General features: G+C 38.1%; 1 protein-coding gene and 1 long non-coding RNA gene across 3 annotated transcripts in view; both read left to right on the top strand.

The window, feature by feature from the left end:
- The window catches only part of elovl6 (ELOVL fatty acid elongase 6), a 29,926-nt gene extending 22,098 nt beyond the window's left edge, over positions 1-7,828 (top strand). For both annotated transcript variants that reach the window (XM_042493331.2, XM_042493332.2), the window contains 3 exons: positions 3,402-3,533; positions 4,647-4,798; positions 6,164-7,828. In XM_042493331.2, coding sequence (XP_042349265.2) covers positions 3,402-3,533; positions 4,647-4,798; positions 6,164-6,606 — 727 coding nt within the window. In that variant the 3' untranslated portion in view covers positions 6,607-7,828. The remainder of the gene's footprint in view (positions 1-3,401; positions 3,534-4,646; positions 4,799-6,163) is intronic.
- Positions 7,829-8,975: 1,147 nt separating this feature from the next.
- Positions 8,976-17,515, top strand: part of LOC148188846 (uncharacterized) — a 95,886-nt gene continuing 87,346 nt past the window's right edge. Inside the window, exons 1-2 of the long non-coding RNA XR_015777206.1 lie at positions 8,976-9,109; positions 14,234-14,910. This is a non-coding gene — a long non-coding RNA (uncharacterized LOC148188846). The remainder of the gene's footprint in view (positions 9,110-14,233; positions 14,911-17,515) is intronic.

Here is a 17,515-nt window from a genome sequence, read left to right as displayed (position 1 = left end):
GCCTAGATGTGGATAACCTTGAAATGCTGGCCAATCAGAGCAGACCATGTTTTTTCGGGAGGGGGCTTAAAGAGACAGGCGCTAAATGGAGCTTCTCAGTTAGCGGGTGAATACAGTTGTCCCAACACAGATGGTGTGAACTTTCTTTTCTTCTTTTTTTTTTTTATTTTTTAATAAAAGCATGTAAACATGTAGAAACTCAAAATACAAGTATGGACCTGAAAACTCAAAGAATAGTGCCTATTTAAAACATAAACCTGGTCGTATTTGAAATGTGTTTGGAAGACAGGTGGGAAGAAAGGATGCTCAAAGTCAATCTGCAGCTTTGGTATCAAGCTGATCTTGACATTTTTAAGCAGTTGGTGACATCACTGCTAACTGATAATCGGCATAACATGGCCGACTGTTTTATAAGGCTGCCACAACAACAAAATTACAAATTAGATCTTCCGAAATGACCCTTAGGTTGCATAACAGTTTCTGTGACACACTTGACAAAAACTAATGAAAGGATTTTCTGTTATATATTCTCCACTCCCTGCTTATCACACAGCCACGTTTGTCTCTCTTTTTTTAAGGTGGCTTAGCAAAATGCACTCTTTTCCCTCTTTCTTGCCTAGCTACACACCTGATCAGCAAAACTATGTGCTGTCGCTGCTGCACCCCGCTGACGCTGCAGAAAAGAACAGGATGGATTGCTGTTTACAGGTTGCAGATGTCACGCTTCCGTGACAAATGTTTGCGTTAGTGATGTGAGTTGTGCACAGACCATTTCACCAGCATACCAGCGTGCTTCTGTACTGTATATTACAAAGACAGTTGACCTTGAATAGATTGTCCTATACAGAAGTTCAACTTGCCTTTTGTAAAGTGCAATTCTACATATGTAAAGCTTTAAATAGAATACTTAATTTCCACTCAGTAATTAATTTTAGGTTGGTGATTAAAGTTTTAATCATGTTCTCTTTGTGTAACCGCCAAAAAAGCAGCATGAAAACAGCCTGACTCCTGGGCCTTGTTATACAAAACTCATCATCCCAGAGGCTGTTGGTCCCAGAACTCAGAGTGTCTCATTCCTGCGGTCTGTGCGCTGTCCTCTGAGAGCAAACCTGTTTTCATTTATTCATAAATTTCAACCAAGGATTTTACAGTACATACTTACAGTTAACACACGTTTCCACATCTGGCCAGTGAACCTACTGACACCTGCAACCTTAACATCATCAGTGTTCGGGAGTATGTAGTTACATGTAACTAGTTACAGTAATTAAAGTACAAAACAGATGTAATTGCTATTAGTTACTGTAAGTGAGAAAAAATATGTAATTAAATGACAGTTTCTTATTAAGATGTTGGTGATTTCACAGAGATTACATATGAAAATAAATATTTTCAGTAAAATGATTATATGTTTAATTAAACATCCATTCTATTTCTTTTTGACTTTCTTTGGCATATCTTTGGCTTTGGCTTATCTTCACCTAAGCTCGCATCCAACAAAGGGGCTACCCTTGTCGGTTTGATGTGGTTTTGGTATTAGAAGTCACACTAGTAATCTGTAACCTATTACAATTCAAAAGTAACCCCCCTAACACTGACCGTCAACTTGTTTTTTAGGCTAATCCTGCTCCAATATCACTCCACTCCCTGTCCAAAAGACCAAACAGCCTTTTCCTGCAAAGCTGGTCTGGTTTTAGGCAGCATGCCCCCAATCTTCTGCCTGTCCCACTCAGCATCCAGTCTGTCAACTCAGACCACCTGCGCTTTGTAATTGTGCTGAGCTCTGGGAAATGCTTTCCTTCAGATGCAGTTGGGCCAGGTGGTGCTTCAGCACAAGCCTCCACTTCTTGTGGCGCAGCAGTGATCCCTGACAACTCAATTAGGGCAAACAGGCGTCACAGGATGGAAGTGAATAGAAGCAATAACAGTAAACTGACAGCTAAGCATTTAGTGACTGTTGGAGCTGGACTCCAATCTTTAAATCATTACTTTAGGCGTTGCTTGTGAAGTCAGTACAGCTATTGCTTGTGCTGTGTATGTTGTAGTTATCATAGTGGCGCTGCTGGAAATGGAGCAGTGAGAGAAGCAGATTTTAGGTCGCATACATTAATTTTTTAAACCTGGAAATTTGGGGTTTCTAATGGCATTAAATGACACTACTCTCTTTGTAACTACTGTCAAAATGCTTTTAACTGAAATCTATATAGGAAAAGTCCCCTGTAATTTGTTATTAAGTGTGTAGTTACATGGCTGAAGGAATGCAGTGTTCATGGTGTACAGCTGTGTGTAGTTTTAGGGTGGATTTCTTACTGATTGCTGTTTGTTGCTCACGTATCATTGCGCTGGGACTTATTTTGGTGTCTTCTTTTATATTTATTAATCTTGCACTATTTTTTATTTTTTATTTTTACGTTTATGCAATTTTATCTTGTTGACTCCTCACGTTTGTTGCAAGAGGTCTGTTAAGCAGCTTGTGATTGTATGAATATTAAGCAGAGCATTGCTGAAAGAGACCAAACATCATCAGCACATTAAAGAGGAGCTTTGGTATTTTTTGACATGGACTCTTTTTTCTCATGTTTGTGTGTCTAATGGGAAAAACAATTTTTAAAATTGATCCAGTATGTAGAGAGAGTGCTGCGGCAGGCAGCGGCGAGACAGGCTTAATGAAACCACTCGGGGCAGGCGTGCATTTTCAGTTTAGGTCCACTAAAAGTGCTTGTTTTTCAGATTGTTACTATGAGTGTCTTACAATATTACAGAAAGGACCTCACAGAGAACTGAAACGAGGACTGTTTCCAATTCAGAATTATGCCAGTCGAGTCAGATTTAGCTGTTCAGTACAAATATTTGACTATTCATTCCTTTTTTCCCCATATGTATATGCTGTGGGCTGTAAATTCACCACTTCTAAGCAGAAGCAAATAGATAGTGTCATTTTGGAGCCTTGTGGTGCAAAGTCTGTCATCCTTCGGGCAGCTGCCTGTGTGTCCTCAGCTTCCTGTACCAAAGAGCAGTATTAAAGTGAAGAGTGCTCACTCTGCAGCTAAAATTGTGGACATAAATATCCTCAGAAGTACCCTGCACTGCCCACTGACTTGCAAAAAGGTCTGTTCTGTTTCCAAGTCTCGCCAAAGGAGAGATCTTGTTCCGCAATCTTTCCCTTTTTCACATTTACCAAATCAGCTACATATTCAGCCATGGCACTTAAAATTTTTTCAATAAGAATAAGATCTCTCCAATTTTCACTTGCGTTTACACCATTTTCTTCGTTACCTTTCTTGAGATATCAGAATGAGACTCATCGTTTAAATAAATACCAAATTATCCCTTTATGCTGTGTCGGTCAAGACAATGAAAAGTTGAAAAAAAATTATCTTTGGTCTTTTGTGTGTTTACAGGAAGAAGTCATTTCTCTTCTCTGCGCTCTACGTTGCCTTTATCCTCGGGGGCCGCCATGTTATGAAACAGAGGGAGAAGTTTGAGTTGAGGAAACCACTGGTGCTATGGTCGCTCACGCTTGCCCTTTTCAGGTGAGAAAACGCCAACATTATTAATTTTTTTTTTTTTTATCAAGAAGAGTAACCTTTATTATGTAAAATAAGGGCCAGCAATTTATCCATGGCATAATTAAATGGCATTGTCTGATCAGTGGCCATTCATGGCATTCATAAACATTTCTTTATGTGTACTTTTCACAAATAAATATAATGTGTAATTACTCTGAAAAGATAAAGATTTGAGACCTCTTGTTGTTCTCTTGTCTGAGTAGTTTGCCATTTCTATCCATAGTGTAGAGTTCATCTGTCACAGGAGGCATATATATGATGTGATATTATGGAGCCAAAGCACCTCTTTACAGATCAAGTACATAGTAAATAAATCACTTAGTGGATTGATTTTAACCTTTTGAATCCCGAGAAAATTGGTTTGATTTCTTTTTAAAAAAACAAGTAGAGAAGGCATGAGCAAATTGATAAGACATGGTCAAAAAATACCAGAAAGTTATGAAAAGATTACCTGAAAATAAGCAAAAATTTAAAAAAAAAACAAAGTAAAAAGAAAAAAAACCTACAATAAGTTCTAAAATGAGGGAAAATATGTTTACTTTATGATGTATTTTTCTGTAACAAATTTCTTAATTTAAAATTATTATGATTTTACATCTAATTTTCTGGACATTTCCCCTATTTTTTAAATTATTTTGTCTTTGTCTTTTGCAAGACTTTTTTTTTGTAACTTTCTTGTCACCTTTCACTAATTTCATGAAATTTTTTTGGGACATTTCTGGCCAAGTTGGACATTGCCTTTTTCCACCTTGTTTTCAAATGAAATCAAACCAATTTGCTCGGGTTTCAAAGGTTCAAATAGCCCGTGAGAGGCATTTGAACGCATCACAAGAAAAGTGATACTGATCCAAGTGTTATAAAAGGATGCACTGGGATTTATTTCAAACCAACAAAAAATGTGGTTTAATTGACACGGGATTCTGTACAGGCTCCCAAAAAGAGTAGATGGTTTGTATTAAATAAAAATTATACATACTTTCACACATCATTGAAGCTCCAGCCATCAGTAATGAAATAACCACACATTTTCCCACTTTAACAATTTCTTACGTCTGTTTTGTCTCTCTGTCCTTGTAGTATATTTGGTGCCATCCGTACTGGGAGTTACATGATGTACATCCTGATGACAAAAGGGCTTAAACAGTCAGTTTGTGACCAGAGCTTTTACAACGGGCCTGTCAGCAAGTTCTGGGCATACGCCTTTGTACTTAGTAAAGCACCAGAACTCGGTAAGTCTTATTGCATGTCTCATATGGTGTGTTGCATAGACTGTATATAGATATGTATATGTATGTATCTTTATATACAGTCTATGTTCTGTTCACTGGGTACGATGTGCTTTTAGACAGTTCAGATGTAATAATGCCAAACTGAAATATATAGTGTCACTGAACTGCAATTACAATTATTGAGTCATCCAGTGTTCTGTTGTTAGTCGAAGTGTGTCCCGGTGTTAGAGTTAACACATACACATTAGTAATTTCATACAGTTACTGCTGTAACAAATTGGAGGAGTGACAGTAAATTTTGGCATCATAAATAAAATTTGGCATTAAAAAAAGGAGACACTGGCACTGGACAAAGCTCCACTGAAAACTAAATCGCAGGCATTACAAATTGTTTAATTTTTTGCAGTCTGATGTGTATTTTTGATGATAGTCTTAAGATTTTTTCCTTCATGTCACTCTTCACTTCACTTGGTTGGTTTCATTTTCATGCTGACAGTTTCTTTTTTCTTTTTTTTTCTTCAGTTTAAACTTTCTGTCAGTGTTTTGGTATGGAGGGGGAAGACTTGGAGAAAAGTGTGATTTACATATAATTTGTATATGACTCACTGTCCGCCCCAGGGCCTGTTATCGCCACACATCTAGCATACAGCATTTTCTTCCATGAGTTCACCTGCAACTCCCAAACGGCAAATATGTTAAGTCTGTTTCCCTCTGCCCCCGTATGTGACAGACGATGCCAGAGAGAAACAAACTTACTGGCAGTTTGAGCGTTCCAGGTGAACTCATGAAAGCCGTTCCTGCAGATGTACAGTAAAGCCAGATGTGTACTGCATTTAAAGAACTTATACTATACTGTTTGCTGTGGTCAAGCCAGCTGCAGTTTGGATTTCGTTTATTTTTTAACTACAGTGAACATGCTTAATACGCTACTGTTTGGCAAGTCACATTCTGGCCGAAAATGTGAACTGAGCTGCTGATTTTGCCCTGATATGCATCAAGAGGAGTATCGTGTTTAGCGTATTGAGTGATATTCTGACAGAATTTTGCACGATTAACAAGTTAGTTTATGGAGTTTAATTTGGTTGCAGTAGTCATGAAATGTATGTAGAAATGGGATTTAAATTGCACATTTTTTCTCCCCCTTTATTTAATTATTGTTTGAGGATGGAGCTTTGAAAGACAAAGGGGTTTCAGAATGTGTATAATGTTGATAATTGTTCTTGTTAATGTAATGTGTTATTTCTGTGTTGGACCCCAGGAGGACGAGCTAATGAGACAGCATTAGCTAATGGGGATCCTAATAAATAAATATAAATAGTAATAAATAACTGATTAACTGATAAACGTCCTCTGTCATACCTGCAGGTGACACTCTGTTCATCGTCCTGAGGAAACAGAAGCTGATCTTCCTCCACTGGTACCACCACATCACCGTGCTGCTCTACTCCTGGTACTCCTACAAAGACATGGTGGCTGGCGGCGGGTGGTTCATGACCATGAACTACTTGGTCCACGCCGTCATGTACTCTTATTACGCCCTGCGGGCGGCCGGCTTCAAGGTGTCGCGCAAGTTCGCCATGTTCATCACACTGACCCAGATCACCCAGATGCTGATGGGCTGTGTGGTCAACTACCTGGTGTACTCGTGGATGCAGCAGGGCCAGGAGTGTCCATCCCACATGCAGAACATTGTGTGGTCTTCCCTCATGTACCTCAGCTACTTTGTGCTCTTTGTTCAGTTCTTCTTCGAGGCCTACGTCGGCAAGTCCAAGCTAGCAGCCATGGCTGTCGCCAAGAAGAGCGAGTAAACAAATGCCATATGATTGGGAAGAAGGGAGATAATGAAGAAAAAGGGAGTTGGAGATGGAGAGCAGGGACCAGTGACTTGAGATAATCTGTTAGGGGTTAAGGGTTGTTGGAAAGAATGATGGGTGATGCAGAGGTGGCGTGGAGGCTCGGGGAGTGGGTTTGGGGTGGGGGAGGGAGGGTCGTGAGGATGGCGGGTGTTTGTGCTTGAGCATTACTAATGTGCAGATCTAAAATGCCTCAATGGACGTCTCCGTTGAGGGATGCTGAGGAAGCAGCGCCGCCATGATCAGAAGCCATTGCGAGTTGTCCACCTGAAGTTCAAAAGCCCTTTTTTTTTAATTCATCATGAATAGTTTTTAAAACCTAAGATATAACAAAAGTATAAAATCACCATATTTAATAAATACATCTGCCACGAGCATATGTTTACGTGATATTAAAAAAAATAAAATAAATTGGTACATATGAAGATGGATGGAGTCAACATTAACTTGAGCCATCGGAGTATGTTTTTGTCCGTCTGTTGTCAGTGTTTGTTGTTTTGTTTCGATCTGTCAAAGAAGAAGTTTGAAACACTGGTGAGTGTTGGTGGTTGATGTGAACTGATTGGGTGAACGGCACTGTATCTTCTGTGTCTTACATTGCAAAATGCGATATTTTCTCAGGTCTTAGGTTATCTCTTTCTTAATATAATATGCATATCAAGACAACGTAGACATGTTTAACATCAGCACCGGTTTACAGTATGGCTAAAATTCATCCAGTATGGCCACACAGTGTGAAAAAAAAAAGTATGAATGAAGCCGATTGGACTGACTGACTCAGATGATCACACCGCTCCTGGGCATGATGGGGAAACAGATGCTGACAGTGCCCTGCTTCACCACTTGTCATGACCTTGCAAGAAGTTGCCGACCACACTTGGAAAATGACTTGCCATTGATTTCCAAACGCCTCTCTGTCGAAGGGTCCCTACCAGTGAAGAAAAACTTGTCTGATGGACACAAAAGGCTTAAATGGAGGACAAACATATTTATGTTTAGTAAAAGAAAAAAAAACATCAAACATGCAAATTGTCAAAATCTGCTGTATTGACTTTGAAAAATAGTATGTATCCTTAATGGTGTCTGTTGTGCTATTGTGCATTTGCACTGTATCAATGTCAAAAAAACAATTGTTGCTGAAAACCTTAATGTATGAACAAAGAGTGCAAAAATGTCACGCGTGCCTGTGTTGTGTATTTATTTTGTCTCATCTCAGCATTGCACATACTTAATCCTTTTTTGCTGCTGAAACTGAAGAGCCATTTTAGGGACTGTGTGGCAGATTTTAAAAGGTTAGAGGGTTATTGTAACTTCCAGATATCTAGTATATGTTGACTAGACTGTACTCTTGCATGCACAACAAAGTTGATTTATAGGATTTTATGTAGCAGACGGTAAGTACAACCAGTTAAGTTGCATACCTGCTATGAGCTCTTAAGGGTGTCAAGCAAGACACACTGGTTTCTGCATTGAAAAGTGTTGACATTGATTTTACCTGACCTCCCCCTAGAGGTGCAATTGTGCAAGAAAGCTTAATCACTGACACTAACTACAGTTGTGCAAAATGACTAGATAAGGTAGATAGATAAGGTTCTCTGCTTTCTTCTGTTCATTATTTTGGTACCTTAAGTATCTAACAGATTTTTTTTTTTTATTATTTCCTGTGAGTAACTGTTGGAGACAAGGTAAGTACTCCTAAAATTAAACCTTTCTTGATGGATTTATAACAAAGGTTCCCCTTAGAGTGAAACGTTTTAATCAAATAAAGAGAAAGTCTTTCTTTGAATAATATAATCAATTTTATTCATTTGTAGCGTACAAGATAAATTATTGTAAGTTAAGCCGAGTCAGGATTCAGGATATCAATGTTATCCTAGAGGGGCTATTTGTTGTGTAGTCAGTGGTATCGTACATGCATAAAATAGTAATAGTAATAATAATGATAATAATAATAATAAACAATAGATACAAAAAAGACATCACACTGAATTAGTTCAAAAGAAAACTATAAAAATATATATATATATATCACATCAAATGGTCATGTGAGGATATTTAAGAAATCAATGGATCTTGGGACAGACTTTTTTTAAATTTTTTGCCTACTTGTCGTAAAAGTCCAAAGCAAAGCAGAGCAAAAGGCAAAACAGAAAAAATAATAATTAAAAAAATAAAGTAAAATAAAGTAGAAAGAGAAACATAGAAACATAAATAAGTAGGAAGAGAAACATAGTAGCCGGAAGTGGCCGTCCGTCTCCCCACGCCTTTTGTGGTACTACAAATATACGTCACTTCCGACTACCGGCTTTTTTTTGCATTTTCAAATTTCAAAAACGTTCAACTAGTGACTAAGTGAAAACTCTTAAGCTTTTGTATCGCAGACTGAATATTATTTTATTCGGCTGCATAAAGGAGTCTTTGAGGAACTAGACACTTTGAAGTGTCTACAAAAACGTCGGTAAGTGTTGTGAAACGACCGGCGGTGATTTTTAAAAGTTTTATTTATCACATGTTTCAGAAACGTTAGCTTGCTAATGGCGGGCGTACCTGCGGCTGATAAGCCTAATAGATCCCCAACAAATATTTCAATGTGTAGCCCTAACACACGGCTAAAACTCAATTAAACGTGGCCCAATTTTATATTTTCTCCATTTTTTTGTAAAAGGCGACACTGTGTGACCGGCTCAGGCGTTGCTAATGCTAAACGGTAGCTAACGTTAGCTCTGTGGCGCCATTATGCCGGTTACAGACCGAACTTGCTTGTTGGTAAATATTTACCTGAATATCACGCATCAACAACATTAGGTGAGCACAGTATGGCAATTTAGGAAAAACAGATTCTGAAAATACATTAGTGCTATAGATATATACTACAGGTAATCTCAAGTAACTCCAGCCAACCACAAGTTATCACTTGTATTACACTAGTATTACGCGCAAACGTCCTGTTTTCCTTGAGAAACTGCATGAATGATGCAGTACTTTTAAACTAGCAGCAACAACAGGCGACTCTTCAAGGCACACACTTCAATTTGCCACAGCAGGTGTAACACAGGTGTGTCTAATGACAGTGATGGCTGCTTACATCACCAAGAGCCCCTGGAAGTGCCAGCCCAAACTCAGTGCAACCAAAATTAATGATACACCTGTGCTTCTCCAGCTCTGACAACTCAGAATGTCTGCTATGTAAACATGTCTCTTGTCATAGATGTGTGAGTGTGTTGCAATGACATAAGCCACTATATTTACCCTAGTAGATATGCAGTACTGTGCACAAGTCTTAGGCCACCTTAAACTTTATTATTTTGGTAAGGTTATAATGATCATACATCAGGGTAGGGAATTAGCACCAGCCACCAGCCAAATGCTGGTAAAATATGCAAGTGCTAGATTTGTTCCACTCACCAGCCAACAAAACAATGGTAACCTACTGAGTGGCTCTTGGGTTTTTTGAATCCACTAGCCACAGTTAATTTCCAACCCTGCCATACATATTTAATAATTAGTAGTTTCTTTACTGAAAGATAACCAAAACATACAAGAAATACATACAGTATTAAAAATGCAAATGTTTCAGAATAAAATAACTAACGCATGACAAAGTTGAAAGTATTTAGTGTTACTTCCCTTTTCCACTCAGCATGTCTTGAACTTTGTGGACTGTCTCTCACTTTTTTGGTGTTTTAATGCATTGTGCATGTTCTATGTAATATTGTATCTTACATAGGGACATTGCAAAGACAACGAGCAGTTTTAAATAACTGCACCAGAGTTAGCTAGCATCTTTTGTCCCTGGGCAGGTAGACATAAAAACAAAGCAGCAAATACAACACAGAGGACAGCATAATACATACAAGTCCATCAGCAGGGATGGAAATGAGCCCCAGCCACAGGGCAAATGCTGGTTAAAAATGCAAGTGGCTGCTAGATTTGCTTCGCCCACCAGCCAAAAATAAGGTACTCTATTGACTGGCAGGTAGTATTTGTAATCTACCTCCCACAGAGATGGGGAGACAAAAAAGTCACTTTCCAATCCTGCATCAGTGTAAATTGATAAATATTAGGTGTTGAAGTCTTTCCATCATCCATATGTAATATGGATATATAATCTATCCATAGATTTTTGTTCAAGTTCCAATGTAATCAAGCCTTTTTTCTGGGCATTTCATATAGTAATATTTAACATGGCTGTAATTATGTCAGAATTGAAAATACAGTTTGGCACTGTTGAACAGGATGATTGATTGGACTGTTAACAGATCTCCTGTCTTACCTGTTTGTCACCTATCATCGTAGTTAATGTTGTCGTTGAGGGCTTAGTGACGTAACAGCAGGTCGTTGTACATTCTGTTCATTCTCAGTCGACTTCTTAAAATTGTGGTGTACACATGCACACACATACATACACACATGGTGAGGCATGTTGTTTTGACCCAGTAGAAACTGTTCTCCTAGAGGCTTGTGAAATGATGTCAGTATCTTATGTGAAAGAGGTTGTGAACTATTGGAACTACAGACGATTGGGGACATATTTCTTATGCTGATTTCAAGCAGCTTTTGCACAATTTACACCCAGTTGGTTTATTCAATGCAGGCTATATTATCATAATTTTAATCTTTAGCAAAAAATTCTTTGTTATTGATTTTTATTTTTCATACAGTAACTAATCGTGGCATGTTGCTAGATTAGATTTAGACTGTCAGACTGACTTCACAAAGTTGTTTTTGTGACAGTGGTTTGAATTTAATTTGATTTACATCTAATTCTTTTTTCACTTTCCTGTAGACACCCATAATAACATCTGATCTATGCCTCAGTGGTGTTAAAGCCCCGGTAATCCCATCCAATATAGACGGCTGTAGTCTAGTTTATTGTGCTGACATACATGTGCAGCACAGCCAATAGGAACATTACTTTCCTGTGTGTTCCCCATCTGACCTGAGTAGATCAGAAGTGACTAATTTCACTTTTTTGTCATTGTTTAACAGGTTCACTCCTGTCAGATGTGATCTGTTTGTTTATAAAAAGCCAAAGCAGGCACCTGTTTTTTGTCTCAGAATTTGTCTCATGAGAAAAGAATTAACCTGTGAATTACTGACCAAGAAATGTTTTTTTGATATTTAAAACTGATTAAATTGCTGCTGTTACTAACACTAGTAACATCAGTTTCTCAAGGTGGACTTTGAATGAAGTGGTTTTGCTTGTACACTCTCGCCATCTGCTGGATCAAAACTGCCATGACAAACGTGTTCACCAAGTTACCCTTTCAGCTGCACTTATTCTGATGATGAGCTCCTATAATTCTGATGTTTGTCTTTTCTCTGTGTTTTTGTGTGTCCTGGCTGCAAGTAGGTCTGCTGTTATTACAGAGTGATGGCACTCTCACCAGGACGAACAAAATCAGACTCTGTGGTGTTTCTTTAATCATTGTCATTTATTAATTTTATTTTACACATTTTTGTCAGTGTATAATCACCTGAAAATGTCATATAGTTGGGTTTTTGTTACCTTAGAATAATATGTTTATATGTACATAGGAAGCAGATACAGATCAAACACTGACCAGGGTCATTTGCATTTCCGAGTTGGCCACCTTAGTAAGCAGCTCCTCCATGATTAGAATATTGAAAAACACATTTTTTTTTTTTTTTTTAAGGGAAACTATTCAGTATTTTTACCAGTTTAAATCAGTAGGCCTTTTAATTTGGAAAAGAAGATATCTTTGGGGATATTTTAGTTGCCAGTAAAAACCTCCTGAATGTCTGGATTTTAAGTTATCAAAGAAAAAAGTGAGCTCACATTAGCAGATGCTCGGACTGTGGCACATCTCTGACATGCCAAACAGCATTAGAGACACTGATTTGTAACATGAAACTGCTTTACTCAGTGTTTTTATCTGTTTAAATCCCCAGGTCAGTTTGTTTTGGAAAAAAAAGGAGATCTGTATCTGAAAAATTGGTCTTACATTTTTTTCTAAGTGGTATTAAAGAAAGTCTTGACAAAAGTTTAAATCTAACTTTCCTTAAGCTGAAGGAACCCTGTTCTCTGGAGAGGAAAAATGCACAAATTCATGCTCTGATATTTTGGAAAGGCTCCAAACATTTTTGAATTTTTATGTTGGAGTAAGGATATCCTTCACTGACGTACATTCAGTTGGGATTGTCTGCCACTTAAAGGACACCATATTTTAGGCATTAAATGTTCCCTCCAACTGGCCCTCGGGAGACCAAACTACTAAGGGACCTCCCAGGTTTGGGATTTTCTCTCCTCCGTGGAGCACCCATAGATTCTGGCTCATGTGTCCGTGTCCAATACATGCATTAGACCCCCTCCCCTTTTGATTTTAAATCTGCCCAAATCCTTGCAAACTAGTGTTACTCTGTCCTGCTCAAGAGCTGGAGGGACCAAATACTGACCTGAAGGATCAGAGCAAAGCCTTTGAGTGGGTAGCTAATTCCCTCTTTAGCCCTCATCAGCTGTCCTGCGGGCTGGGATGGAGGCGTGAGTGATAAAGCAAAGCTTGCCCCATCTGGCAGAAAAATACAAAATTAGCTAATAGAGAAGGAATGAAACTTGACTACTGAAGTTAGTTGGATCGTCTTTTATGCTGTAAAAAAACACACGCACAAAAATACAATTTTCTCCTATTCTTTTCTCATTTAAACACATCCATTTATTTCGTTCGACAAACTTTGGCTTACTTTGTATTGTTTTTTCTTTGCGATTATACATTGACACATTCAACCCCTCACAACACCCTTTTTATTTGATTTTTAAAGTATTCAACATCTGGAGCCAGAACTCAAACATAAAGCTCTTATAGAAAATGGCTTGGGCAGAACATTGTGTGAAGGTGGTGATTATGAAACTATGATATCTATTATTAATGCTCTTTCTTTTCGGAAATTTACACTGAATTATATACAAACTTCAAACTTAAACTTGGCTCATTTGTCTGCTGACAGTAGAAAATGGATACTTTTGCTGGTTAATAGTAATAATACCAATTAATCCAGATACTTAATTTAGTGCATTGAAAATATTTGCTTATTGGCTGGCAAATCAGTAATTGTATTAGTAACAGTACTGTCTAGTGGTACAAGTAGAATAAACTTGGTGAATGTGAGCTAAAATTGACATGAAGCGATAGCTAAAGAGAAGACCAGTCACTCTGTTGGAGTTGTTTAGGCTGCAAAAAATGCTAATTTGTGTTACAAAGTGATGCTTCTTTAACTCCATAAATAATATTTGGCTGAGCACAGACAGCGGCTGCAGAGAGCACACAAACCTCTAAAGATAGATGTGCTTTTTTACTGCTTATCAAACAGTAAACGAAATAGAAAACTCGTCAAGCACCTGACCAAACAGGTTGGGTGTAAGAGGGAAATTAAATTCTGGTAGACTTCAACAATTCCTCAGACAATTCATATTTAGTATACAGTTGAATGCTGTAAATGTTAAATAGTAAAAAACACATAAATAAATAATTGACATAATGCATAAAAATAATAAGAACTAATAACAACGTAAAAAAAAATCTAAAGAGATTTCTTTTCTTTTTTTTTCTTCTTTTTTAAACAGGAGCAAAGACCCTTACAGATGTATTTACAAATGGATCACCATGTGCCTTTCCTCGCCATGTTGCTATGTGGAGCTGACTTGAGACCAGCCTTCAGGCTATCTAGGAACAGCATCGACATGCTGGTCCAGATGCTGTCCCGGCAAAACGCCCATGGATGGAGCCATGAAATTGTGGTGCTCGTCACGGTCAACTGGCTTGCCTGTGAAACCTCCTGCAGAGTAGCCTAACTGCAGACATCTTTGCCATGCCACTGGCTACAGTTTGCAGGACCGACCACAAGGTTGTGGAGGAATGACCATCCTTCACAGAGTTATTCATTTCCCCAAACCAGAGGAGACGGAGGAGGTGGGGGTCGACTTTTGTTCGCCATGCTGGCCGTGAGGCATTCTACTGTATTATGTGGGATTGATGGGTGCCACATCAGGGCTCCTCCTCCTGCAGAGCCACAAAAGAAATATTGCATAAACAGAAAACTTTTTGCAGTGCTACTGCAGGGCCTCAGGGATTCTCTGGGCCATTTCTGGAAGTGCACACAATGCATTTGTGCTACGGTGACCACCCATGTACCAACAAACCCTGTATCCACCAGCTGGGTGCTGTCTATTAGGAGATGGAGGATACTCGTGCCTGCGGCATCCTATTGCTAATACAACACCATACTGCCAGCCTGTAGCAAGTAAGAACACACTCTTTCACATTAAACACACACACACACACACACACACACACACAGAAAAGACACAGGAAATTGTTAGTAGCCTGGTACAACAGGCACTGTTGAAGTTTGACGGTATTTAAAACATTTAGATGGTATTATAACACTGCATTTATCTTACAGCTTCAGTTATTCTTTTACAAAAAACACATTCTATGCTTTTATATATGACGCAGTGTTATACCAAATAATCTACCTAGCAATATGCAAAGTATTTAAAATTGGTGGCAACAGAGACAACTACAACATTAAAATGCTCATACATTAACACTCACAGGAACACAGATCGAGAAAAACCCAATATTTCAAATTCACACAGTCTAATTTTCACTCGCATATCAAGCTTACGTTTGTAGTGTCGAGCCTGGCAGTTATTAAGAAGAGCAGCACTGCAACAATAAAGTACAGCAAAGAAACAATTGAATTTAAATGTAGCCGATACCGTTCCATTAAAAAAATGCCCAGCTTGGACCTGATGCAGATCATTACTCACAGGGAGCTTACAGTTTAAAATCAAAAAAATGTTTTTTTTTCTGGTGTGTTTAGATTGTTAGCTAGTGCTTAAGAAAGAGGTAGGAGTAATAGAATATCTAAAACTAATTCAGCACAATAAATACCACCTTCACCATGCTATAATGTTCAGTTTTTGCTGAAATTGTTTTAGAGCAGTGTTGATTAAATGTCATCATTTTGGAGAATATTGTGTGTATAACATTTTACAGGAAGATGTTTTTATTATTTTTTTGCGCCCCATTTATATCAGTGAGGGTACGCCAAATGACAAACTCCTTTCTGTCTGATAATAATAATAATCCAGGACTGTTTTATTAGACTGCATTCATTTTAGCTGGGTGTAGCCAAATCAGCAACTGAGTAAATATTTATAATAGTATTTAAAACAACGGAATCTACAAAAAAAGAAGATAACACTACTGAGGCCCCTGTTACTTACAGTGTCTGTGACTCTATTGCCCCCTGTTGCCCCAATTGAAGAGTAATACAAGATAAATTGACACTGGGCCCAATTTCATCTTTACTTGAGGGCTGAACTGCTGCTGTTTAGAGTGGTGCCCTAACCTATCTGTTAGACCTAATGGAGGCCAATATATAGATAAGTGTGTCTTGCCAGGAAAATCAATATCGATGTGGACCCTGATGGTTTTTGAGTTAAAGTGCTTTGTTTTCTGCCATTGCCTCGAAACAAAGAGGCTGCGGGCCCTTCTAATAACAATTCCCAGTCAACCTTGAGACGGAGTTGGAGACAGAGTCAGAGATAGAAATAGAAATAGACAGATGGGGGAGTGGTGGTGGTGGAGGGTTGCAGTTGCATCACTAGAGCGTTAGATTTGGTGGAGGATAGAAAAGCATCATCAATGGAGCAAGGGCAAGAGCCCTGGAGAAGAGTGTGATGGTGTGTAACGAGACGGAGTCAGGCTATGAATGGCCAAAATAATCTTTCAATTATATGAAAATTATGAAAAGAAATTATGAGAAGAAAACAGTTTAACAAAGACTAAAAGACAATATTTTGTGAGGGTAGCCCTGTCGCCATAGGAAAATATTGGCAATACAAATATTGCTATCAAAAATAAGGTGCATTTGTACGTTTCATACATTGTGTATCAGTATTTATAAAGTGACAGAGTATAAGAGCTGGAAATTTACTCTGAATTATATCCAAACTTCAAACTTATAAATGGCTAATATGTCTGTTGACTAATGAAAACTGATTGCTAATAATTAATACTGATTAATCTAGACACTTAAGTTAGCGCATAGAAGATATTTGCTTATTGGTTGGCAAATCAGTAATTGAATAGTAGTAGAATAAAAGTCAAACCAGGTGAATGTGTTGCTAAATATCTAAAGATAAGACATCAATCTGGAGTTGTTAAAACTACAGAAACTGTTCAGCTGCCACAGCCACTGTTTGTACTTAGCCAAATATTGTTTATAGCTTGAAAAAAATGTATTTTGAAAAGAAAACAGTTGAATAAAAAAGAACAGCAAAAGTTTGTTAAGGTAGTCCCGTCTCCAGAGGAAAATACTGGCAATATATGTTCATGCAAATCACAAATATAGTACATTTGAACTTTTCATACGAAGCGTGTAAACATTAATAAAATGACGTAGTATATGAGCTGACTCTGTCGGATGGTGTGTGGCATCTGCCAAGTTGCCTTCCACTGCAGACCATTGTTCAAGACCAACAAACAACAAAACCAGCTGTGTTGTGGCAGGTTTTCTTGAGTCTTGATTCTTGGTCATCGCTTTTTTTTTTTTTTTTAAACAATAGATAGTGCCACAAGAAGTGGTTGTTTTTACAGAGACTTCACTGCTTTTGCAGCTGGCATTGGGCCCCCTAAACTGGTATTTCAAGCCAAAACATATTATTTTCCTAATTAAAATCAAGCATTTTTTTGTGCCTAAACCTAACCACATGTTCGCAGCATTGTTGAAATGTTAGTTTTCAACATATCAGCTACATGATAACATAAAAACTAAGGTATTTGTACAGAAATGTACAATGCCTACATTTTTTCTGTCGACCGGGTTAGTTTTTGTG

This window comes from Plectropomus leopardus, chromosome 8 (genome assembly GCF_026936395.1).
Source record: "Plectropomus leopardus strain MGB_pleo_1.0 chromosome 8, ASM2693639v1, whole genome shotgun sequence".
Lineage (NCBI taxonomy): Eukaryota > Metazoa > Chordata > Actinopteri > Perciformes > Serranidae > Plectropomus > Plectropomus leopardus.
This window is presented reverse-complemented; position numbering and strand designations above follow the sequence as displayed.